Source organism: Cuculus canorus, chromosome 8, assembly GCF_017976375.1.
Source record: "Cuculus canorus isolate bCucCan1 chromosome 8, bCucCan1.pri, whole genome shotgun sequence".
NCBI lineage: Eukaryota > Metazoa > Chordata > Aves > Cuculiformes > Cuculidae > Cuculus > Cuculus canorus.
The window spans coordinates 33,639,955-33,666,132 of NC_071408.1; the positions used below are offsets into that span (position 1 = coordinate 33,639,955).

At 42.1% G+C, this 26,178-nt stretch overlaps 1 protein-coding gene across 2 annotated transcripts; it reads left to right on the plus strand.

Annotated features, from left to right (window-relative positions):
• Positions 1-1,249: 1,249 nt before the first annotated feature.
• ZNF326 (zinc finger protein 326) lies at positions 1,250-25,809 on the plus strand. Of its 2 annotated transcripts, XM_054072851.1 has the most exons (13): positions 1,250-1,397; positions 1,780-1,854; positions 7,241-7,367; positions 9,400-9,805; positions 12,326-12,524; positions 14,164-14,198; positions 14,646-14,733; positions 16,202-16,316; positions 17,636-17,783; positions 18,098-18,197; positions 19,512-19,642; positions 20,648-20,743; positions 25,087-25,809. In XM_054072851.1, the coding sequence occupies exons 1-13, from the start codon at positions 1,382-1,384 to the stop codon at positions 25,246-25,248; spliced, it is 1,698 nt and encodes a 565-aa protein (XP_053928826.1). In that variant the 5' UTR covers positions 1,250-1,381; the 3' UTR covers positions 25,249-25,809. The 2 variants fall into 2 exon arrangements, with proteins under 2 accessions (XP_053928826.1, XP_053928827.1); XM_054072852.1 differs by lacking the exon at positions 1,780-1,854 and having other exon boundaries at positions 1,274-1,397.
• The last annotated feature ends 369 nt before the right edge of the window (positions 25,810-26,178 follow it).

Genomic DNA, 26,178 nt, shown 5'->3' on the forward strand with positions numbered 1-26,178 from the left:
GTGTACCAGTACATAAAGGATGTCTGCCCAGAGGATGGAGACTCCCTTTTTACAAGGAGTCATGGGGAAAAGACAGGGGAATGCGTATCAGTTGTTCCTGGGGAGATTCTGATCGGATTCCAGAAGAAAACCGTTCCCCATGAGAACAGTGAAACATTGGAATAATCTCCCCAGGGAAGGAGTGGATTCCTCTGCACTGGACACTCAGCTCGACAGGGTGCTGGGCCATCTCAGTTAAACTATCCACCATCTAAAAGGTTGGACCAGATGATCCCTGAGGTCCCTTCCAACCTGGCATTCATGACTGCTACTCCTTCACTGGCAGTTATTAAAGCAAGGAGCTGCCCACGAGCTGTTACGCCTCCACACACTGGACCTGTGCGCCTACTCCCAAAAGAACAGAAACCTTCGGAACTGGCTTATTTCAGGGAATGCCTGAAAGCTTGTTTTTTTCAGGTGTTGTTCCTGCACGCTGAATCCCTCTGCCAGATGCTGAAGGGTTCTGGGCCATCTCAGTTACACTACGAGAAGCTGGACCAGGCAATCCTTGAGGACCCTGACAACCTGGCATTCTGTGATAGGAACATGACCCGAGGGCTGGCTGAGAGGGTTGGGGTTGTTCAGCCTGGAGAAGGTTCCAGGGAGACCTCAGAGCAGCTTCCAGTGCTGAAAGGGGCTCCAGGAAAGCTGGGGAGGGGCTCTCGATCAGAGTGCAGGGAGAGGACAAGGGAAAATGGTTTTCAGCAGCAAGAGGGGAGACTTAAGGGAGATCTTAGGGAGAGATGTTCTGCTGTGAGGGTGGGGAGGCCTTGGCCCAGGCTGCCCAGGGCAGCGGTGGCTGCTCCATCCCTGGAGGGGTTCCAGGCCAGGTTGGATGGGGTTTGGAGCCCCTGATCCAGTGGGAGGTGTCCCTGCCCGTGGCAGGGGGTGGATCTGGATGTGCTTTGAGGTCCCTTTCAGCCCAAACCATTCCATGAGTCTATGAGTCTGTGTTTCTACACTGAACAGCGGGTCTCCGTGCAGACCCTGAGGGACACCCCCGCTCACCGATCCACACGAGAAGCGCCGACGCCAGGATGCAAAATGGCGGCTGCCAGGGTCCAACATGGCCGCCGTGCGTCCCGCCTCGCGCCTCGGCCCATCCGCGCGCCCCAGCGCCTCCACGGGGCGTCAAGGCCCTGTCTTCTGATTGGCCGTTCGAGCATCACGTGGCACGCCGCACTGACCAATGAGAGCGCGCCCTGCCCCACGCGGACCAATCGGCGCGCGCCCCGCCCCGCCCCGCCGCGCGCTGTGGGAGGGGAAGGCGCCATTGGGGGAGAGCGCGGAGCCGCCGCCGCCTCCGCTCCAGCCGAGCCGGGGAACCGGTCCCGCCGCCACCATGGACTACGGCGAAGGTGAGGGCGCACCCCCTAGAGCGAGGGCAGGGCCCAGCCGCCGCCTCCGCTGCCGCCGCGGGGCCCGGCCGCCAGGCAAGATGGCAGCGGCCGCTTTGTGTGGGCCCCCTCAGAGTCCTCGTCCTCTTCCTTGGGGCCAGGGGAGCTGCGGCGGCGGGAGGGCAGCGCGGGAGGGGGCGAGGGGAGCGGGGCGTGCGGGGGGCGGCGGGAGAGGGGGTGGCGAGCGGGGGGTGTGGGGGGCGACGGGAGGGGGTGCGGGGCGAGCTCGGCCAGCGGCCGTGCCAGGAGATCCGGCCGGAGAGAATGGCCCGCGGGCGCCGGTCTCTCCCCTCCAGCGCTTGGGTAAAGCACTAAGTCATTCTCACTGACCCATCCTCTCCAGCTGAAGACAGAGATTGGAGATTCCCAGATACCCCCATGCATTGTGGTGTGAACATGCCCAGTGGGTCAGTCTCAGGTATGAGCTATAAATACGTCTAACCTGTACAAAAAAAAAAAAAGCGTTGGGGCTGAGCAGTCGGTGCTGACAGCCTGATCTCGTGAAAGGTCATAGAATCGCAGAATGGTTTGAGGTGGAATGGGCATTGGAGCCCATCCAGTTCCACCCCCTGCTATGGGTAGGGACATCTCCCACTGGATCAGGGGCTCCAAGCCCCATCCAACCTGGCCTGGAACCCCTCCAGGGATGGGGCAGCCACCGCTGCCCTGGGCAACCTGGGCCAGGGCCTCCCCACCCTCTGAGGGATGAATTTCTTTGTAATGTCTAATCTAAATTGTCCCCTTTCCAATTTAAAGCTGTTTCTCCTTATCACTCCATGCCTTTTTAAAAAAATCCCCTCTCCAGCTTTCTCGTATCCCCCTTCAGGTACTGGAAGGTCTCTATAAGATCTCCTCTGAGCTTTCTCTTCTCCAGGCTGAACAACCCAAACTCTCCCAGCCTTTCCTCATAGCAGAGGGGCTTCAGCCCTCAGATCATCTTTGTGGCCTCCTCAGGATCTGTTCCACCAGGTCCATGTTTTTCTTATGCTGGGGATTCCAGAGCTGGACACAGGACCCCAGGTGGGGGTCTCTGAGAGCAGAGCAAAGGGGCAGAATTTCCTCCCTCGCCCTGTTGGCCATGCTTATTTTAATGCAGCCCAGGATGTCCCTGGTCACTGCAGGGGAGGTTGGGCTGGGTGACCTTCATGATCCCTTCTAATCCAAACTGTTCTATGATTCTATGACAAAAAAAAAAGAACACAGAAGAGAAATGGGTTATTAGAAGTACTTAACATGGTTTGACTGCACATGTTGTTTTCTGGAGGAGTTACAACTGGCTGGGAGCAAGACTCTGTTTTCGGCTCGGGCACGGCAACATGAACTTATGCACGTTCCAGACTAAAACTGTGAGATCGAGGAGTGGGGATGGGCGGGAACAGAGTTTTTATGGTGATGATGCTTTTTGCGTAAATCACTGTTTTGTCTTCAGTCGTCTATGGACGACTGTATTTGATTCTCATGATTTCTGTTGAAAGAAGATGTTTCCCTGTTTTTATACAGACATGGAAAAAGCAGAACTTGGAACTGCTTGGGTTTGGTTTCTTTTTTTTCTTAAAGTTTACTTTAATATTTTGGGAAGGAATATAGAAAACATAAATGTGATAAAGCAAAAGCTAGTTCTCGTGTTTACGCTATCAAAAATACGACATAGATACAACAAAAAGGAATGCACTTATTTTTGTGGGTTGATTGAAGTTGTGAGTTTAGTAAGACTCAAGAAATGTTTTGACATATCTTGCCACCGTGTGGACACATACTTAAAAGATGTTTTTATAAAAAGTTTACCATAAACAGAACTCAAGATTCATTTACAGATGCCATCAAATTAAGTGTTTGCTCTTGGATCTCTTGATGCTCTGTTGGCTGTTATACAGAAATAACACGCTGGATTACTGATGCACCTTTGATTGCAGTATGGTCATTTTTATGATACATTCCTTGAGTCTTAGTTTTTTTGCCAATGATATTATTTTGGATTTATGTTTCTTGATAGCTTTAATTTATTTATTTTACTGTGGCCCTGGTTATTAATCTTCTGTATTGATTCGTGATTAAATGTCCTTTAGATTTTTAGTAGAAAAGGTTCTTCTCAAGTGGTAGTTAAAGTATGTTGTTGGAATATTTACTGTAGCCATTAATCAGAGCCTGCTGTTCTGAGAGCTGTGTTAAAGTGAATGCAAGCTTGTTCTATGGAAGTAAGCAATCAGATTTATGTTGTATAATTAGCTTGTTCCTTTCATGTACCTCTGTAATAATAGCTTTCGTTGTGCTTATTAAGCTTTCCGTTATTCATAATTATTAAACAAGTTTGACATATGCAGCTTGAAACATGTAACGCTACTGTTTATGCATTGTATGTGCCTTAGCAAGGTGTGTGTAAAGCTTTATCTTACCCTAATTCTGTACAGTGGATGAAAGGTTGTTTTTTAGGGGTCCAGCAGATGGCAATAGAGGATGGATGTTGAGAGTTCTCATCTTTGCCCAGTTTTCCTTTGAGTTCTTGGCACAGTTCTTCCTGTTGGAAACTTTTGGCTGGGGCGAAGCACTTTTCATTGCACGTCTGGCTGATGGCTGCTGTAATTCTGCTTTTGTCCCTTGCTGAGGACTTGCTTTGAGACAGAGATGATGTGGGCTGTAGAATTAATTTTGTTAATATTATTAGCTATTCATGTTAATATATTTGATTACTGTGACTATCATCTTTTTAATCTGGAACGGGAAGTGGCGCTGTGGCTAAAATTCATCAGCATTGTTGGGTTGGTTCCTTTTGCGTGGGACACAGTGATGTGTTAAAGCTTCTGTATCTAATGACAAGGTTGGTATTTTTAAGGCAGGCGTGGTTTTATGAAAAATGTAATGTGCCTGCAAAAAAAAGCTGCTTGCTACTGCACAAAAGATCTTTAAGCTTGATAGAGTCATTGTGGATTATGAATTTAAAATGTAGGGAGATTTAGCTTGTTTCAAGCCAGTATTCTGTTTTTTTATTGTCTAAAGTTTATTTTTATTTTTATTTTCTTTTTCATTTATTATTTACAACTGCAAGATCTTTCTCCTTTCTCATCTTCCTGGCCTTTTTTATATGCTCCACTTGAAAATTATTCCATTTCTTTGTGCTGTGTGATTTCAGTGTTCTCTGATCTTAAGCATTTTCTTCTAAATGGAGTCCTTTGTACCAAGAGATTCTGACTCTTATCTATTACATGTTTAACTTCCTAGTTCTTTCCCTAAGGAAAACTTGATTTGCCTTTGCTGGCTAGCGAGGTTTATTTTGCAGCTATTTTAAATGATCTCTCCTCCTGACATGGCTTTTTTTTTTTTTTTAATCTGAAGGACTAAATATGCTTTAACATTTTAATTTATAAATTAAACTTGTCTTCTAGTGTCCCATTGTTTTTTATTTCAGAGGTAATGTATTCCCCCTCCCTTGACATAACTCTTTTTCCCTCTCCCCTACTCCAGTAGACCTTGAGTATGATCTAGAAATGAAAAGCGAGGTCATTCTTTGCAATTCTGTTTCTGTTCTTTGGTTTAACAGCTCATCCGCCCACACCGTATTTATGCAAGGAGCTGCAGATACCAAAACCTGATCCTTCCGTGCTTTGTTTCGGATACTTTGCCTTCATCAGCTCAGAAAATTTATTCTTTCTTTTTTAAACTTCAGGAGCAAATATGAACCACTGCTTTTTTTTTTTTTTCTTCCCCTCTCTGTAGCATTTGTGGGTACACATGCAATATATCTTCAAAGGTTTCTTGGATCAGTGGTTACTATTTGAACTGAAATGCAGTCCTCCACTTCCAAATTCTCAGTTTGAGACACTGCAGTACAGCTCCTGGTGGTCTTTCTCTAGTGTTTTTAGCGTGGGCAACAATTTCACATTTGGGCTGAATAGTTTGGGCAGACAGGCAGCTTCTGGACATCTCCACTGGTGGTGACAGCCAGAGCCGATGGAACAGGGAGCAGGCTGCAGGCAAAGGGAATTGTATGCTGCAGATACAGCTTTTTTTTTAATGCTCCGTGATCGTCTGTCTTGCTTTGGTTAGTAGAGGAAGAATAAAAAATGTGAAAGAGGCCAGTGCAAATGGGTCTTTGCTTGTGGTTGTGAGGTTGTCAACTAATAAGCTATTTACCCAGAGACTGTAATAATTAAAGCTGTGTAATGGTTATTATTCAGATGCTACATTAAAAAATTGTAATCCTTTAACTTTGGTTCACCTAAGTGAATGTTTACTGTTGTCTCGTACACTTTCCCCGTTTTAGGATAAAGCCTGTCTGGAGAACAGACTTTCAGGGTAAAGCAGAGTTAAATGCCTGAAGAAATATTATGCTTATTAATTTGAATACAGTGTCTTTGTCAAGCTCTGGGCACAAAGTGTAAAATCTATCAATCTTTAGTAGAATTTGCAGCTGATAAAATGGCTGAACGAGGAAGGCAGTGGTTGGGATGATGGGCAACTGCTCAGCAGGCTAGAACAGTTAATGCAATAGTCAGAAGGAGATTATAAAATCACCTTTGTTAGGCCAGGCTAAAGATGTCTGTCCCACTTCCCAGTCCCCTGTATGTCACTGTCCATTTGGAGATGTGGAAGGGACAGTGCAAGCACTCCTTCGGTGTGTTGATGTGCCCTCACTGGTTTGCAGCTTGGGAACTCTGAATTAGAGAGTGGTCTTCGTTTGATGTGCTTTCAGTTTCTTGTCAGTGGATTTTCATTACTGCAGTTATTGTTGTGCAGTGATATTAACTGTTTCTTTAAATAGGAAAATTTCTCATGCCTTCAGGTGAGCTTGTTGTCCTTTTATTTTCTGGAAAAAGCAATGGTTTAAACTTGGAGAAATGTATAAAATCTTTTCTCTTGTTAGAGCAGACGGGTCTTTGTATGGTCATGTTCTTATTCCTCTATTGACTGTGTTTTCCTTCTCTGCATTGCCTTCTCTGCTGGGCTAGACTTGCCAGACTTTCTTTATAATATCCCTCATTTAGTACTGGTTGGTACCGGGAAGTGGGTTTAATCACTGGAATGCCAGCGAAGTGCAGATCATGTGTGCTATAGGGAGGCAGTGGATCATACTTGTTCGGCAGCTTTGTGAAGCTGTTTGTGCTTTGAATTTCTGGGGTGTTCTTGAAACAGGACTTTTAGGGGTAAGGAATAAGTTGTTGGGGTTTTTTTTGCCAGATGTCAGTACAACATAAAAAGATGTGATGAACATCAGTTCAGCTCTGAATTACTGACATGTTAGTACAGTTGGTGAACTGCAACGCTGAGCTGATTTGGATGAGTTTTTTGGCTAAATGGGAGAAAGCTCTCTTGCTGGTCTGTAGCCTATGTACAGAGCCTGCACTGCAGTGTGATGGCTCAGAACCTCGACCCAAGTGTCTGTCGATGTGGGTCAAGATTTGTTGTGATGTTGGATAGAGAAAGCAGATGTCTGTGAGCTGTGTGTGTTGTTAGAGTGTGGGAAGCGGTCTTTTAATGCTCCACTAACTTCTGACCTATTCTGCATCAAGCTTCTTCATTTAATTCTCTTAATTAAACTTGCGTCCAAGTTGCAGCTAATGAAACAATAATCTGAGTTACACACTACTGGGAAAAAATGTGAACTGGATTCCGGTTAAGAGGTGCTCAGATGATGACAGACACAGCTTCCTGAAGCACAGGGTTGAAATTGGTTTGCAGCTGGAAGGGTCCTATTTTGTTTGTAAACACTGTGGCAAAGAGTGAACCTTTTACTTAAGTATTTAAGCTAGATTACTTAATAAGACTTCTTGCTTGCTTTCTTTATAAACATTTTTCTGCTCTTTTTTTAGACATGGACCGTGATTATGGGCATGGAGGCTATGGTGGCCCACGATCCATGGACTCTTACCTTAACCAATCCTATGGGATGGAGAGTCATGGAGGTGGAGGCGGAGGAGGTGGTGGTGGTGGTAACAGGTAAAATAATCCTTCAGTTGTCCCAAGAATTGATCAAGTCCAATTTAAGTTTGAACCATTATGTCTTCTAACTTAAGTGTTCCTGAGGCATGTTGCTATGATTTTGTATGAATGCTTTGGTTCTGAATCTTCATGTTCGATAAATACTGGCAAATATTAAACTGTAAGAGTTTCTTGTAATAATCGCCATTTTTGTTGAAAAGTTTGAAAGTGAAACAATGCGTCTTTGAATGAAAAGGAAAAAGTGTTATTTTTTGGTAATGGCTAGCAATTAGTAGCTGATTGGCCTGCAATACCATTTCTGACATAGCAGACTAGACCTATCTGATTTAGTACCTTAGCCTGAATCTATCAACATTCCGTTTTCAAGGAACATTTAGGATATGTGCTCTTTGGTTTGAATGTGCAGTGCTTGAATGACCTTGGTATTGAATCTGAAAGTCATGTCCAGATTATTTCATTGGCAGGTACTGATTACACTCAAAACTGTGTGCATGTTCTGGGCTGCTTTGTAAGATGGATTGGTCTAAAAATGCAAAATTATGAAGCAGTGGTCTTAAAGATGTTTATTTCATGCTAGGATACTGTTTCTGTTGCTCTTCCTGATAAAACTGCTAGGGAGCAGCTGATTTGATTTAGGTTTTAATATTGTATTCAAAGAAGCATGCTTTTCAGAGTAGTGATTATCTGGGAGGAAACAATGTGAAGAAAACTTGGATAAACTGATGGTTTTCCCGTGTGCGCCCTTGATCCCTGTCTGGCCATAGCCAGGCTCCTGTATGAGTCTCGTCTACAGGCACTGCGGTGCCACTGGGCAAGGACAGGACAAAGTAGGGAGGCTGGAGAAGCATTGGGTTTTGCTGCACGGTTCTTTAAACATTTTAGTTAAGTATAATTTATTTAATGATGAACATTAAGATCGACTTAAAATCTCGAGCAGAGATTTAGGAATGAGCTGTACCTACCATCTAGTAATCTGCATATGATGAAGGCTGAATGACCACTGGAACCCCAGAATGTCTCTTACCATGTAACATTAATGTGCATGGGCTCTTTCTTGTAGACAGCGTCACTTCGTGTAGCGTTGGGTCTTCTGAGACTAACATTTTTAAAATGAAGCCATTCAGTTTACTACAGATGCAGTTAGTAATTAGAGTCTGTTCTAGTTCATATTTTATCAGTCAAGGGGTTGTCTTTCCCAGCTCCTGCTGAATCGCCCGATTATAACCCTACAGGGACACTAATGTGTTGCCCTTCCAAGTGGTTCCAGATATTGTTGATCTCAATAGTGAGCAAACTCGTGGTAAATGACTAAAGTTTTCAGTTTCTTGTCACCTGCTCTGAAATTCCAAGGCCTGTTCTTGTGTCCATTGTGCATGCACTGTGATAGACTTCCAAAATCCTGAGTTGCTAGACGTAATGGTCTGCAAGTGAAGGGTGGCGATCACGAACTCCAATTGGGAGAGTGATTTTTACAGGGATGGCTATTTCCAAAAAGTATAAATATGAGTAGAGCATGTGTATTTTTCCTTTAAAATCAGAACTGTAGAGTGTTCAAGACTCACAACTGTTCCACTTAAAAAACAAAAAAGCAGCTATTTTCCACCCCCCCTCAGTTCAGAACTAAGCTACCTTTTAATGCTGTGTAACTGCTAGAATACAAGGGCATGGTTTTTGAAGAAAGGACAGTTTGACTAGCCTATGAATGTCTGCAGGTGATTATTTGCGTGAGACTAGGGCTGGGCTCTAATAATGCTTAGTAAATACTTGTTGCTGAAAAACTGTAAGTGAACAAAGTTCAGGCATTCTGAACTTGAGAATTGTTTGTGCCAAAACTGGCTCAGATAGCTTTCTATCTGGCCACAGTGCGACTTGCCCAGCCCTAATCAAGATAAAGCAATAACACAACTGTACGGACCAGTATAGTAATAAATTGATTTTAGTTGATAAATGTCAACTGATAACTTGTCTTTTGAAATGTATAACATTAGTAAGCTTACTTTTTTTTCTCCTCACTGTGCAACTTTTCCAGGTTTGGACCTTATGAGTCTTACGACTCCGGGTCTTCTCTGGGTGGGCGAGATCTGTACAGATCTGGCTATGGTTATAATGAACCCGAACAAAGCCGCTTCGGAGGTAGTTATGGTGGTCGATTTGACAACTCCTACCGGAATAGCCTTGACTCTTTCGGAGGTAGAAACCAGGGCGGGTCTAGCTGGGAAGCACCTTACTCCCGTTCAAAATTGAGGCCTGGGTTTATGGAGGACAGAGGAAGAGAGAGTTACTCTTCCTACAGCAGTTTTTCTTCACCCCATATGAAGCCTGCACCTGTAGGCTCTCGGGGGAGAGGAACGCCTGCTTATCCTGAAAGTGGATTTGGAAGCAGAAACTATGATGCTTATGGAGGACCATCAACAGGCAGAGGCCGAGGCCGAGGAGTAAGTACAGAATCTTTTCGGATTCTTTTCACTAGACACTCTTTTAAACCCTTTCAAGACCACTGCTTTAAAATGAATGCACTGTTCGGTACAGTGCGGGGTTTTTGTCCAAGCAAATGATCATGGTTGACAATGTTGTTTACCCCCTTGAAGCAGTCTTCAAGTAGAACCCAAGTCCCTCTTTCTGTTGAAAGTAATGAGTAATAGAAGACTAGTTGATAAGGTTTATTAAATCTCTCCTTTTGCTTGAAAGGTGAAGATAAAAGTACTAGGTTTGGTCTAAAAGGGATTAAAAGGACTTGCATTTTTCCTTGTAAACGCTAGCGTTTTTGCTGGTGGGGAAGCTTGAATATTGTAAAAGTTTAATTCAAAGTCTTGAAGTTTTGAGTAGGTTAAAGGTGCAATGTATAAGCAAAAAAACCCAGGTGGTGAATGCTAGAGTGGTTTTTGTTTCCTTTAAAGGTAAAAGTTTAGCTAATTCTTTAATATATGGAACACATGGTTTATCAAACAAGTCTTGTTTTAAAAGTAACCCTTAGTCTGACTTGTGTGTTGGAGGGGAGATGGGGAGGAGGTGGCAAAGGTGGAGCATTAGCAGTCACAGTGACTTTCTTTTCAAAATTAAAGCATAGTTAAAGGGACATCATCAACTTGAAATCAGGTCCTTTTACAGAACGGAGGTTCATTTCCAGATAGCGTGCCTAGTCCTGTTACCTGTGTTCATCTTGTTTTGAAGACTCCTATTATAACTCCTTTTCAGTGGAGTCCTCTCTGGTATAGGATGTAAAAGCTGTGTGTCCAAGAAACAGCAAAATGAACTGCACACAAAATAGTGGCTCACAGTTTGGAGGAGTAAAGCTGGATGGTGAATGAGCTAGGGGAAAAGAAGAACAACAGAAGAGAGTTAAAAAAAGCTCTGACAGAAGTACTAACTTTTGAGTTGATGGTGTCCCTTTATCTTGGTTTTAAATACCCAATTCTAATTATGTTTTTAAGCTGAAGAGTACAGTGAACATTTTCTGCCTGTGCCTCTAGGTGTAATTTATCTTTTAAAATTCCAGAGTGTGCCATATTTCTTTGGGAAGCAATTCTTTAATATTAAACCATGCAGCTTGTTTGTAGCAAGTGTACACATAGATTATTTTTTACTGGGTCTTTTAAATGCTGAATTGTGTGGTGGTTTTTGTTTTGGAGAGTCAGCTTTGCAGCATTCTCGCATACTATAGTTGCTATATTCAAATTGTAGCTGAGGGATAAACATGGCTGCTAGCATGGTACGATTCTAATCTGTTACGTTTCTCTGCTTGTGAATCTGAAAGCACTGGGTTCCTAGACACCATCCTTTCAGAACTCTTTTAGGTCTGAAAGTGTTGTGCAGAGTTACAACTGAGTAGCCTTATTTCTTTTTTTTGCTTTTGAAATTTTATTCTTTTCTGTACTGAGGGATAATGTAAAGGCTTAACTCCTTACCATATGTAAAATGCATTGCACCTTTAATAGAGAGATTGTCTGTTTAAAAATGAAGTACTTGAGATAATCCAAGAGCATACTTCATGTCAAATTTACGTGTGTACAGTGTAAATGTACATGCTAGGTAGTTCTGTAACTATCTTGACTAAATAAATTAACATGGAGGCCTTGTGCATGGACTTCTGGTTAAGAAAAGTGCTTGTTCTGGTATATTCTGTCAGTTGAAATTTGCTTAAAAAGACCAGTCATACTGTTCCCAAAGTATGTTTTTTTAATGTTCTTTCAACTTTGATAGTGTAATGCTAAATCTTTTCTCATGGCAATACAAATATTTCTGCTTATCCAAGTCATCCATCCAGTCAGTGCGCTCTCTTCTGCCCTTTATTAATCAAATAATCAAGTCAATACTAAGTATGTTAGTGCTTTTGAAAATACTGCAGCTCCCTAACTTCTCCCTCTTGAGATTACTCCTTTCATAACTTTCATAAACAGGGGTCCACAAGTGACTGTGCAGCGTTTCAGAAATAGTAGAAAGGCTTAGTCTTGTAACAGAGCTTTCGTTCCTGTTGCTGCCATGCTTTGTATTTCTCTCTCCAGGCCCAACTTCTAAATTCTCAATATATTGAATTTGGTGAAAAAATAATTAAAGAAAAAACTTCCTCCAGTTAAGCACTTTTCCACCTCGGACACCCTTCTTTTCTTAGTTTTCAAATCTTTGCTAATCATTTGGCATGTTCATCATCTAAAGAATCTGAGGAGAGGTGCCCAGGTGTTAGGCTGAGATATGAGCCCTAATAATGTTTTCATTGTCTGGACCATGGTTCTGAATAAGCAGAAACACAGTTTTTATACAAACGTACTCCTTCTACTGGGCAAACACCCATAAAACCATTGCACAACACAACAGCAAACTGGGAGCTTAAATTTCCCCTGTATTTGGCTCTAGGAAGCAGATTTTACCTAGTTTGCAGTTTTATTGTACCAAGTAATTGCTTTGTTTCCATCAATTTCATATTCTAATACCTTTCTTTCGATTTCCCAACTTTTCAGCATATGGGAGACTTTGGAGGAATGCACAGACCTGGAATTGTTGTTGACTATCACAACAAACCCAGTCCTGCAGCCGTTGCTGCGAGAGGAATAAAAAGGAAAATGATACCGCAACCATATAACAAACCTGGTGGGACCTTTATCAAGAAACCCAAAATGACAAAACCTATTCTGAAGCTGAGCCAGAAAAAATCGCCCAGTAAGTAGCAAGTGCCAAAATAAAGTTAAAATTACTAGTGTCTTCTATTCATTAGGAGTGATTTACTATTCAGAAAGAAGGCTGTACGTATGGGTTTCTGACACTTGGTTTTCTACTTTTTAAGTGCTCTACAACAGGTTTTACGAATTTGCTCTTCCAGCTCTCGTACTGCTAAGATGATTTGCTAAATAACATTGAATGTTTTGGTGTGTTTAAATATGCACAGTTGAAGACTGTTTTCGTTCAGACTTTGTAACAATATTTCCTGGGGGGAGATTTTCACCACTGAATGTAATTTCAGATCTTGGGCTGCCATAGGTGACAGTGCCTGGGAAATACTAAAATGCACCCTTGCATGAGCCCAGGCGCTGCTGTCCAAATATAATTAGTGCATTGACTGCAATGCAACTAAAATGAAGGCATAAGGCGAGGGTGAAGAAGAGAGGGGAGGTGAGGCAAACAAACTTTGTGCCAACCTTGGAGATGTTCAAGGCCAGGTTGGATGGGGCTTGGAGCAGCCTGATCCAGTGGGAGATGTCCCTGCCATAGGCAGGTGGAGGCATAGGGTGGAGCCGGATGGGCTTTGAGGTCCCTTCTGACCTAAACCATTCCATGATTCTGTGAGAAAACAGTGAGAATTGTTAGAGAATAATCTAAGTTTGTTCCTTCTTATATATGGAATTCCAGAACGACGAGAAGAACTGGAAATATACATTGGAAAGTGTTAGTAGAACTTTTTTTCACTTTGCTAAACATGTCCTACAACTCTAATTTTGATGTTGCAGACCAAACTGGAGAAAAATTCTCTGATAAGGTTTGAATGAATTACTTGCTCTGAGAGGATGTAAACTTGAGTATGAGATATTCTGAATGACAGGCATGGCAGTAAAATTTTAGGTTTTTGTGCTTGTGATTTCCTCAGCTGTTTGACTCTGTGGTGTTTTAAATAGGTTTATTTCAAATCACACCTGAAAAATGTTTAAAATTACTTCAGCTCAAAACTTGCAAAGTAAACACACAGAGTTGGCAGAAACTGGCACACAAATGTTTTATTTTTGATTTTTGTAATTCTTGTTATGCTTCTGTGCATTAACAGGCTGGTCCCTTAACTGCAAGAGCACGGTAACAGTTTGAGGCGCTAGGTCAGCTGATGTACTCTATAATATCGAGGTTACTCAAGAACTGGAGTAGGTAGCGCCTACCAGAACGCACTTTGAAGCAACCTGCCCTGTGGCTCTCAGGCTGGGAGGAAGAAACTACGTGGTAGTTTAATACAGTTTTCTGAGGCTTGAACAGAAAGGTGCTCTAAGTAGGATCATGTAGTTGGGAACTGAAAAGTGGGTAATGGCTAACAGAAAATGGGATGCAATCAGTCTTCAGTGTGTGGTTGGAAATATATCACAAAATTAGAATGTTCTTTCAGTCTCCACTTTCTTGTTTTGTAGCATTAGATCTAGGTGATTGCATCTAGAAGTCTTTAGTTTACATTCCTAGAGAAAACTGACTTTACAATTAATATTAATACTAAAACATTATAAATTGTAGCTGTGGTCTGTCCTGGCTGCACAGCAAGCTGAAAATGAACTGACACTCACATCGCTGCTCCATTATTTATTTGTTCCTCATCTTATGTTTACAGACATGAAGTCATCATTCCAGGATTCTACTATAGAGGTAAAGAATCTAAGAATTGGGAAATATTTTATTTTTTTCACAAGTTTGTACAGTATACCTTAATAATTATTAAGCTAGAGTTATAAAAATTAAGCACTTAACTATGTAAGATTTCCTAAACTTGATTTTTTTTTCCTTTGTCTAAAACTGTCTTATTTTTGTTGGCAGTTTGAAATCCTTGCTGATTTCAAATGAAAGCTATAGCTTGTGCAGAGAGCCTGGAATATGAGTTTAAACTGCATTTGTAGGCCCTGCCTTTTCTTGCAGTGCACTGAGAGTTGTCATGTGAACAACTGCTGGTGTTGTCATAGGTAGTCAGCCTGAATTCATGCAGCTGTGACCTGCTTGGATGACAGATTACTGGAAATGATTTGCACTGTCATTTCTGGATGTAGAGTGGCATTGTTGAGTTTTTCCTTACAAAATCTATGGATTTGACTTTTTTAGGAAATCGAAGTGGACACAAGTGGTGCAGTTGTCATATATGAAGACTTTACAAGAGATGCCTATGATGTTGGATATCAGACCTTTGGAGGTGAGTTGATTTACTTAATCTTTTAAAACTTTGTACCGGGTGCATTGGAGGAGAATCAGAACCCTAGTGGGGAATCTCAGTCCATGTGTAGGTTGAGGCTTCGCTTCCCTGGCTGTTGTAACAGCACAGGCACTTGAGTTTTTGAGTTTGAGCGGCGAGGTACAGGCCACTCCACTCTACAGAATGTTGTACCAGGTGATTTTTACAGCAGTTAAGCAAGTTTCCAGGGTTGGTGGTAAAGCACTAAGTGAAATTTAAATCCTGAGACCAGTAATGGGTGTTGCCTCCATGGGTGGACGGTGGTTTTTGTTTTCATGTATTAGAAAAAGAATAATCTTCTGGATAGGAGTTTTTCTCTTTTCTGTCTCTAAGTAATTATAGAAACTCTGTGCTTCAAAACAGAAAGAACTTTAAGCTGTTGCTCAGTAGAAGTGTTCTGAGTACTCTTGACACGTCTAGAGCCACAGAGCTTTTTGCAGTCCTATTTTTCTTGTTTTATGCTGTTGTACTTTCCTTTCTGTTGTGTCTTGGATAGAAGCAGATTACCTGGAGAGTCCACTCTCTCCTAGGGTTGAACTGCAGATGAAAACTGCATGAATCCCCCTTTTCCTGCTCTAAAACTACTTGCTGAATAATATTCTGTTTCATTTTGTCCCTGGGCTTTCTAAGCAGATGTAGGAAAGTCTAACATAAGCACACATATGCAGAAAGTCCATGTCCTTAGAAGTCTTTAATGTTGCTAAGCTGATTTCTAATCGTTTGTTTGCCCTGAAGGTTTGGTTGGGTTTTTGTTGTGTGGTGGTTGAGTTTTTTGGTTGGTGTTTGTTCAGCCCTCGTAGCAGGGTCTTCCTTTCCTGATATATTTCTTCAGCTGAAAATGTTTAGAATGTTTTTCTGTGAGATTAAGTGAAGCTTAGGGGAGAAAAACAATGAAGTTGTTGAAGTTTGTGTCCAATAGCTCAATGAAAAGCTGCCTTGTCTGCTATATGAGAACCCATGTTTTTGCTTTTGGAAATTACATTCTCGGCAGAATAGCTGTAAAGAGTTGCTTTTTCTGTAAGGGGATTGTGGCAATGGTGCCCTAGAACCATGGGCAGTTGTGAATAAGGTGTTCTTCCCATGCACCCCGGTGTCCCGTTCTGGTTACTGACTTGAAGAGGCCTTTAATAACTAGGGACAACATAGCAATGTTTTGTTGAAGTCTGATTTTCCTTACTCTGGGTGTAATCTAGAATGTATACCCTTAACTACTAAGTTTGCACTGTTGGAAGCAAATGTTTAAATTGGTTGCCTTTAGAGGAGGAAAACAAATCAGAACTTCCATGGCATTTAAATAAGCCATCGAACAACTTCAGGATAGGGCTTTTCTCTGTGTTTTGGGGCATCTGTGGAGGATACAGGGAAGGTGGATACTCTCATGGGTGTGGTTTTTTGAATGTAACACTTCAAAATCCTTCTGCATATTAAGATGGCAAAGGAGAAGTTAAAAGTGAAGAAGAGGAGAAGCGACGAATTGAGGCCAGGAGAGAGAAGCAAAGGCGTAGAAGGGAGAAAAACAGTGAAAAATACGGTGATGGATACAGGTTTGTGCTATAATGTCTGTCTTATGTGCAGTGCTTTTCTTCTCCTTTCTATTTCTGTAAGAATATGTTAAAAAAAAATCGACACAAGCCCCAGCACTCAAATCCTGTGGTGTAGAAGGCTGGATCTTTCACTAGACCTTTTAACTCCTTTTCTCTCACGAGTGCAGCAGTGCACACTTGAGCTTCTCTTAAATGTGTGCTCATGCTGACTTAATAAGTTGTTAGAAATTTGCTTTATTATGACTTTTTGTGTGTGGTGAGCTACATTGTAGCAAAAATAAGTAGATGGAAGTATGGCTCCTCAGTATAATAAAGGTTATGTAGTTTTTGTGTGGAAAATAAGCTTTGAATGGATTCTTTTGACTGTAGTTAGGAAATCGTGGACTGGTGGTGTGGTTTGAGCCCAGCTAACAACTAAGCAGCACAGAGCTGCTTGTTCAGTGCTGATTGGGATGGGAGAGAGAATTAGAAGAGTAAAGGCAAGAAAACTGATGGTTTAAGATAAAGGCAGCATAATAGGTGAAGCAAAAGCTGCACATGCAAGCAAAACAAAGGAATTCATTCACTGCTTCCTAGCGGCATGCAGGTGTTCAGCCATCTCCAGGAAAGCAGAGCTCTGTCATGCATAACAATTACTTGGGAAGACAAACACCTTAACTCTAAATATCCTCCCCTTCTTCCCTCTGGTTTATTGCTGAGCCTGATGTCCAGTGGTGTGGAAAATCCCTTGGGTCGGTTGGAGTTGGCTGTCCTGGATGGGTCCCCTCCCAGCTCCGGGTGCCCCCAAGCACTCACTGGCATGTAGTGTGGGGGGCAGAAAAGGCCTTGACTGTCTGTGAGCAATAGTCAGAATATCCCTGTTATCAGCACTGTTTCCAGCACAAACCCAAACCACAGCCCCACACCAGCTATCGCAAAGCAAATGAAGTCTATCCCGGCTGAAATCAGCACAGTGAGCTGAAACCAGGTCAGCTGGTATGGCGAAGTGAGAAGTACTGCAAGAGTTGACACGTAGTAGAGAGCTGTGATGGATACACTCGGAGGATAATGTGACTTTTAAATAGCTTCTGATTTCAGCAGTTCTCATCTTTTGCATAGATAATTAGTTACTCTGGGACTGGCCTGGTTCATATTTGGTTCCACCCTTCATAATGGCAACTGGGATTTATTGTTTTTCTTTTTCGTTTGGGCATTCTTTAAAAAAAATATGCTTTCCACATTCCTTTTCTGGTGAGGTTTGTCAAGTCCTCAGAATTTTGAGAAGAGAGGGAAGAATGTTTCTTTAATAGCAATATTATTTAATTGATTTCTTTTGACAGAATGGCATTTACTTGCTCATTTTGCAAATTCCGAACATTTGAAGAAAAAGAAATTGAGGCACATCTGGAGAGTGCAGCTCACCAGGAAACACTGGATCATATTCAGAAGCAAACCAAATTCGACAAAGTAGTGATGGAGTTTCTTCATGTAAGACAAGTAGTTTTTGATGTATATAACGCTTTTACATTAGAATGTAGTTAACAATTCACTATGTAACTTCAGAACATGCTTAATTTATCATCATTTGTCCTTTTGCAGATGGCCTGGTACAAGTCCAAGCAAATTTGGAATCTGTAGAATAGTGTTGAATTTGCAATTAAAAGTAGTGTCTTAAGAAGTATTGATAATTAATTGCTCTTACAGAGCTATTTGAAGTAATATTTTCAGTATAGGTTGTTCTTGGAATATGAAGAATCGTACATCGAATGTGTTATAACTTGTTTGTTTCTGATTCTCTATAGGAGTGCATGGTGAATAAATTCAAGAAGACAGCTATGCGTAAGCAACAGACGAGTAACCAAACAGAAAATGCTCAAGCTGCTGAAAAAGATATAATGGAAGGTGAGTAAAGCTGTTTATGCGCAAGTGCGTGCTGTGGGGCTCTGCTTGGCCTGTTCTCCTTCCATCCTTCTTTGAATTTGATAAAATGTCTGGATTGAAGTGATTTGTTTTCACTCCTTTGCTGTATCTGGTTTGGATTCCTCGCATCATTTCTGATACGATGTGGAATGTAAGCACAGTGGGAGATAGCAAACGTATTTATGGTTGCTGTCCAAGTAGCCGTGTCAGAAAGTGAGATAACATTGTGCTTGGCAAACAGAATTGTGTGGGCTTTGCTGGAGTCTCATATCCAGAGGAGTGGCAAGAGGTGGATGCGCATAGGTTGAAAGACAGTGTATAATAAACCTGTAAGGTAGTAATGGTCAAATATGATGGCGAGGATCTGGGTAATGTAAGAGTGTTAGTTGCTGTGATTTTGAGGGCACTGACAGAAGGAGGAGCTTGAGCACTTTCTTGGTTACCCAGGGTGCATCTTGGCCTGATTTTTTTTTTTCCCTCTGGCTGCCCTGCAGGCAGTTTTCTAGAGCATTTTGTGGATCCATGCCTTGCTGTGCCATATCCTTTGACTTTATCTTTTGCTGGAAGGCTTTCAAAAGATGTGCTAGAGCAAGAGGAGATTAGTTTGAGCACCTTTCCTTTAGGCAATAACTGTATTTGGCTACTATCTTAATTAAAACTTCAATGCTAAAAGCTACTTAAAAGCCAACGTCTTAATCTCCCAGATTCTTTTTGTGTCCTTTCCTTAAGTACTGGAGAACCTGTTTGCGTTTAAAATGTTCTGTTGCCAAGCTAATATTTAAAATTGCAAGAGGAACTGGACTCATGCTTCTTCCTGGTGATGAGGAGAGGCAAGGAGGTAGAGTGGTTGTTCTTGTGAGGGGTGAAGTAAATCCCACTGCTTTGGTGAAGCTTTATTTGGTTTTAATATAAAAGCGTTTATTATTAAGGATATTAGTTGTTATTGATTTTAATAGATGGGATTATTATACATTACATAGTTCAGTTTGATTGTTGTAGCATTTTTATTACCCTCTGTTTAGGTAGGTAGTGTTCATGTATCAACCTTGGACAGCAAACTTCCTGGCCCTCTTGCACAGTCTAGAGAGCAGTATCCAAGTGAAAAACTTCCTCCTTCAACATTACCCTCAGAACCTAATTTTGGTACCTGAATTTTGGAAACATATCCCCCTGGGGTGTAGTTTGACATGTTTAACAACTGAGAGCTCTAATTTTCTGGTATAAAAAAACACTCCCTTCTTCAGTGTCCCTGGAGTAACAGGCTTTGTGTTGACTGTGTTGTGTTTTTTTTGGCAGGGGTTACTGCTGATGACCACATGATGAAAGTGGAGACTGTTCACTGCAGTGCTTGCAGCGTGTATGTTCCCGCCTTGCACAGTTCTGTTCAGCAGCATTTAAAATCTCCTGATCACGCAAAAGGAAAACAAGTAAGATATGACATATTAGTAAAGGAAAAACAGAGCAAACATAACCTGATAGTAAGTGAGAAGTGTTAGGGGCCTCAGGGCTTGGGGCAACTGATTTCTAAGTCCTTGTTGTTATTACTTGTTCTCTAGCCAGCTGCGATGTCTTTGTTCCACTTTGTAAAAGTAACATCTCCTGAAGTAGCCAGCGCTTAAGTACCCCTGGTTAGTAAAGTGTTGCTGTAGTTAAAGGCTGACGGTAGTAAGTCCTGAGAAGGTTACCAGGAATGACTATATTATTGCATGGGAATATTTTACTGCCATTAAGAGTTGGGAAGATTCTGTTATTCAAATCGTGAAATGTAATGCATATGTTTCTAGCAAGATAGCAATCCCGCTCTCTTTTATTGGCTTGGATATTATCTTCTTAAACTGCTCTCACTTCAGATTAGAATTAGCAGTAGTATGGAACTGCTTGCTGCCACAGCTTATAATGATAAACTTTTAAGCTTGGAAGAAGGGTTGTAAGATTAGCGTGAGGGGGGGGGAAATAGTCACAGCTGTCATGTTACTTTAGCGATCTTACTTACTGTTTGGCTTATATATAAGCTTCTGTGATGATGGAGTATCATAGAATCACAGAATGATTTGGGTGGGAAGGGAATTTAAAGGTCATCCAGTTCCAACCTCACTGCAGGAACAGGGAGATCTCCCAACTCTGTTCCTGTGCTGGAAAAGCATCTGTGTTATCTGTAGATGGGAACAGGTGGCTGTGGCTGTAGACAGGTACGGGGTTGTAGTTGCTTATAGTAGCAAGACATGAATATATATTTTGATCAAGCTGAAGCAGTAAAGTATAAATGCTACCAAACTTAATTGAACTTATGATGTGGTTTGGACTTAAAAGCTAAGAATGAGCATTTCATGCTGCAATACATTTGTTACTTTCCTTACAGAGACTGACCATGACCATGTGTGACAATTGTAATAGGTGTGTGATAATGATTCACTGTAAAATTTGTTTCCTAGGCCTACAGAGAACAAATAAAAAGGGAGAGTGTTCTTACTGCCACCAGTATCTTAAATAATCCCATAGTCAAGGCACGGTATGAGCTGTATGTGAAGGTAAGGTGCAAGTGGAAAAAAGGAACCTGTCATGTTTGCTATACCAGTATTTCCTCCATACTGATGGAGTTAAACTGCAGTGCTCTGTCATCTATTTCTGACTTTTTGGTAGCTCACAGATTGAATGTACTTCTGATGTGTTTTGCCTGTCTTAAACTGTTGTGTCAGATAACTGTTTGCTGAAAAGATGACCACCTTCAAACTTACCAGCTTTTGGGTTTTGTTTACTGTTTCTATGTATACCTGGTCAGTTTTTAATTAGATGCTTCTATTAAAAAGATCAAGCTTTAGGGAAGCCTTAGCAGTGTCTTTATGTGTAATACCGACTGTATAAGCAAAAAACACTTTACTTCTAAACAATTGAGTCATTTGTAAAGGCTCTGGTGTTTGACTTTGTACTAAGGTTCAGTGGACACACTACTTTTTGTTCTATAGAATTTTCAGGGTTCATGGCAGCATACAAAAAATGAAAGCCTCCAACAGTAGTTGTGGTGAGCTGAGAATTTAGAAAGCATGGCAGCTGATGTTGCAGATAAGTGACCTAAGAAACACATGAATTTATTTTAGCAAAATATTTTGCTTTTCCTCTCCTGTGGCCAACACAGTGACTTCCTCTGTAGTTCCATTGTTAGGTCTTGTAGCTACTTTTAATTGCCTTACAGTTTTGCCTGTGCCCAAACAACAGCTTCTTTCACGGAATCACAGAATGGTTTTGGTTGGAAAAGACCTGTAAGATCATTGACTCCAACCAGTGATCCAGCCCTGCCACTATTCCATGCCCCAAAGTACGTCATCTACTCGTCTTTTAAACCCCTCCAGGGATGGGGACTCCATCACCTCCCTGGGCAGCCTCTGCCGATGGCTGACAGCCCTTTCAGTAAAGAAATTCCTCCTCATATCCAACCTAAATCTCCCCTGGCGCATCTTGAGGCCATTTCCCATTGTCCTGTTGCTGGCTACCAGGAAGAAGAGACCAACCCCCACCTCGCTATAACCTCCTTTCAAGTGGTTGTAGACAAAGATGAGGTCTCCCCTCAGTCTCCTTTTCTTCACACTAAACAATTCTGGCTCCCTCAGCTTTCAGACAAAGCAATATTCTGTTGCAGAAATATGACAAGTGCAGCAGTTAATCATGGTTTAAAATGTCAAGTTAGTCATGTCTTGCAAAATTATGTCTGGTTGGCTGCGTGAATCTGTTTTGGACAACTGTTCTGCATGGCCAGGTATCACAGCCTGTAATACCTGCAGCATTTCCAGTGTCTCTGTACAGCCCCCTGGTGGGGACTGGTGAAAGGGGGAGTGGAAGTTGGCCATTCATCAGTTGAAAAACTGAGGAAGATAAAATTTGCAGGATTGTCTTCGCAGGGAGACCACCACCACTTTCAGAATGCCTAGTGCTGATATTTCCTGGGGTGAAGCAAACTTAATAGGCTCCAGCAGCTCCGGCTCAGGGAGATGTGTGTGGCTTCTGGGGTGTGAAATCCCTCTTCTTCTTACCCACATTTATAGTTGGCTGCAGACAGAAGGAGTCCAGTTTTACTCTACAGTGTGTGCTGAATCGGAGCATGTGAATGTGCACTTGATGCCTGCAGGCTTCAAGGAGAGGAGAGAGCTCTTGTTACAACCAAAAGGAGCTTTCTTGGAGATGAAGGGCAGACTGGCCTGGGGAAAAGAGCCCTTCCTACTGCTCAAGCAAAAAAAAAAAAAAAAAAAAACCCAAAAAAAACCCCAAAAACCCCAAACAAAACAACCACAGCCCCTCAGAAACCAAAAAGCCTAAGCCTCAGTGTTGTTCTGGAAGGCGTTGTCTATCCCACACATGCAGCGTGGCAGGAGGAAACTGGGAGCAAGGCAGACCTGGGAGGCAGTTGCACAGATCTGTACCAGGTTGCAAAGGCAACATCAGCATCACAAATGCCTTTGACAGGAGAACAACAAAACTGCAGGGCAGCGGCTCCTGGTTTTTATGGATTCCTATTGACACAGTTTGACAGCAGCAAAAAGAGGAAAGGTGTTTTTTTTTTTCCTGTTTCACTACACTGCTGTATTTCTCTGCGCATATTGGGAAATTTCTTCTTCTAACATGTGACCTGGAAGAGGTGCATATCTCAAATGAAGTTGAGTTAGGGACATTTTCTTTTGGGCTGGCACTACCTTCTAGCACACCCCGTGCTGAGAGTTGTGCTCATCCACCTCTTGACCACAACTAGTGTTGGGAACCCACCTTTCCCTGTTGGGGTTTCATGCAACAAATTCCGTTTAAGCTGTTTCATTTGCCCCATGGAGATATGGAGTAACTGCTTGAGGTTGACAATGGAATGGAATTTGGGCTGATGGTCTGGCTGGCACTTGGCAACAAATAAGTTAGAATCACAAAATGGTTTGATTTGGAAGGGACCTCAAAGCCCACCCGCTTTCAACCCCTGTCCCACTGGATCAGGTTCCTCAAGGCCCCATGTAGCCTGGCCTTGAACCCCTCCAGGGATGGGCAGCCACCACTTCTCTGGGCACCCTGGGCCAGGGCCTCCCCACCCTCATTGTGAAAAATTTCTTCTTAATCTCCAATCTAAATCTTCCCCCTTCCAATTAAAAGCAATTCTGCCTGTCCTATCACTCCATGCCCGTCTGAAGTCCCTCCCCAGCTTTCCTGGAGCCCCTTTCAGTCCCGGAAGCTGCTCTAAGGTCTCCCTGCAGCCTTCTCTTCTCCAGGCTGAACAACCCCAACTCTCTGTCTGTCCTCATAGCAGAGGGGCTCCAGCCCTCGAATCATGCCCGTGGTCTCCTCTGGACTTGCTCCGACAGCTCCATATCCTGATATTGGAGATTCCAGAACTGGACACAGGACTCTAGATTGGATCTCTCAAGAGCAGAGTAGAGGGGGAGAATCACCTCTCTTGATCTGCTGGCCATACTTATTATTGTTTAAGATCTGTTCAGCCCCAAACAGTGTGCTGTGTCCGGCCCTGCCAGGTTAGTTTGAATCCTTCCTCTGTCCTGTCTGGAACGTGGGTTGAAGCCAGGTGGAGTGCTCTTAGCTCACTAATCAGCTTATTTCTGTCTGTCTATGGAAACCCAGCTTGTCACACCAGCTTTCTGTGTATCTTACTTTTCCCTTTTCTGCTTTTAAAAAAGCCAGACTTAGTAATTTAAAGAAGTTTTGATCCTGCCCTGTTTGTGAGGTTTGTGTGTGGTGGCTACGAGTTGGCTGGGCTCAGACACTGCCAGCTGAGTGCTGTAGGCTGGGGCTGGCCGTAATACAGTATGTGCTTCAAATTATCTCGGGACTGGGAATTACTTGGCTTCAACACCTTCTGCTTTCTTAAGGCTACTCTTTCAATCTGAATGCATGATTTCCTTCATTTTAGGATAACCCTGAAGCCACAGTTTTATTCAGTGGCATTTGCTAAATGGTCTTGCAGCTTTCTGATTGCTCGGTGATTTGTAAGCCGCCTGAAAAATTTAACTGCAGTAAAAATACTGATGGTTCTTTTTGTAAGTAAGCAACAAAGCACAAAGAGCCTGGTACTCAATTCTTCTTTTGGATCATCTTGCAAATAACGTTCTTGAAATCACAGTCCTAGTGTAGGTGGTGATTGCTGTCATCTGTTCTGATCAGACTTGTTCTGTCGGATGTTTGAACATGAAAGGAGCTTTAGCAAAGAAACTCCTAATACTTCATGTTGCTTTTTGTTGCTTATTGATTATTCCTAGTTCTTTAATATCTGAAACAAGTGAAAGCCGAGGTACGTCTTGTACTGAATTGTTGGATGAAATAGAGAAATTGTGAGCCTAGAATGCAGACATTTAAAACACTGAGAAATCTGCTGGATAATGTTTCTAGATCAGCAGTGGAATGCATTCTAGGCTGGTCAGTGTAATTAACTATAGATTTTGTCGTTATTTATGGCTGAATTGCCTTTTTGATAGAATGATTCAGAGTGAATGAAGACTAAATAAGGAAAAGCAGAATGGTCTGCTCAGGTTCAGTTTTAATTGGGGAGGAAAAGGAAGCAGATGTAATTCTTAGAACCACATTGAGAGTTAACCATATAATTTTGATTTATTGTATGTTGCAGTTCAGCTGCAGTTTGTGTAGCATATTTTGGCTTTTTTTCTCAAAGCCATTTGTTTTCAGTTTCCAGTGCACGTAAAAATGACCTGTCGCTAATTTAAAATTAAATCTGTTACAATTTTCTTGCAAAAAAATCTCCAGCCTATTGAAAAGCTGTATAAAATGCCATAATGTTTCTGAGTGGCCGCCCTTTTTGTTCGCTGAAATGATGAGTATTATTTTCATATTTGCAATAAATATTAAAGTGTTTATGTTCAATTTTCTGCTTCAGGGTGAAAATCCTTTTGAGATTAATGATCAGGCTCAGGAGCAGCAGGCAGAAGAGGAGGAGAAAGCTGAAGAGCCAGCTGAGGCTGAGGAGGAGGAGGAAGAGGAGGAAGAGGAAGCTGAAGAACAAACTGACTTCACTTTAGACCACACTGAAGATAACTAAGTGCTAGAGAATGAAAATATGTTGAGGGGAAGAGGGGCAAACCGGCTTTTTATTACTGCTCTAAAGTGGCAAAGACTTTTTAATAGTCTGAGATGATGTTGTTGGAGATTCCCCACCGTATGCATGCATTCCATTCCGTGGAGAAACTTGTTTATATAATTCCTCTGTGTTTCTGGTTTTGTTTAAAATGAAATTATGACTATTTTAGTTGAGCTTTTTATAGCAAACTGACTGTTAAAGCCAATTAAGACATTGTGTTGTATATTTTTTTAAGCATCCTATTTTTTGATGTGTGTATTGAAAGTTGGGTATAATAATTTTGGGGCTAATCAGTGGAAAAGAAAGGCGGGTCTGTGGGGTAAATGTATGAAATGCTGTGTGGCACACGCTTATCAGATTTACCTCTTAATGCAGAATGAGTAACTGCAAAAATGTGCTGTTGAGTGTGGCTGTTTGGGGAACTGCGTTGCACTCTGTCATAGAGTATGTGTTATAATATGCCTTGTAGCTCTTTGTGATAAGATGTACCCGTTTGTAGCAATAAAACACTTCAGAAATGTTGCTGTTTGAAGTGTTTATAGTTCAGTGTTTCAGCCCTTTCCCTGTGCTGATTGCCGAACTTGTTTAAAATCAAATCTTGATTGATCTTATGATTGAAACTCTTTAAAATTTGTAGTTGCATCTTAGTGACTGGTGTTATCTATTGCTGATATTTGATATTCAGACTCTACCAGAGAAGATAAGCGCTTTAGCATTCATTGTGTGCCTGGGGGAAGCACAGCTGGGTTGGATGGGGCTTGGAGCCCCTGATCCAGTGGGAGGTGTCCCTGCCCATGGCAGTGGCTTGGAACTGGATAGGCTTTGAAGTCCCTTCCAACCCAAACTATTCTACGATTCTATGTTTCAGTGTATTTCCATGCTGTGCAATAG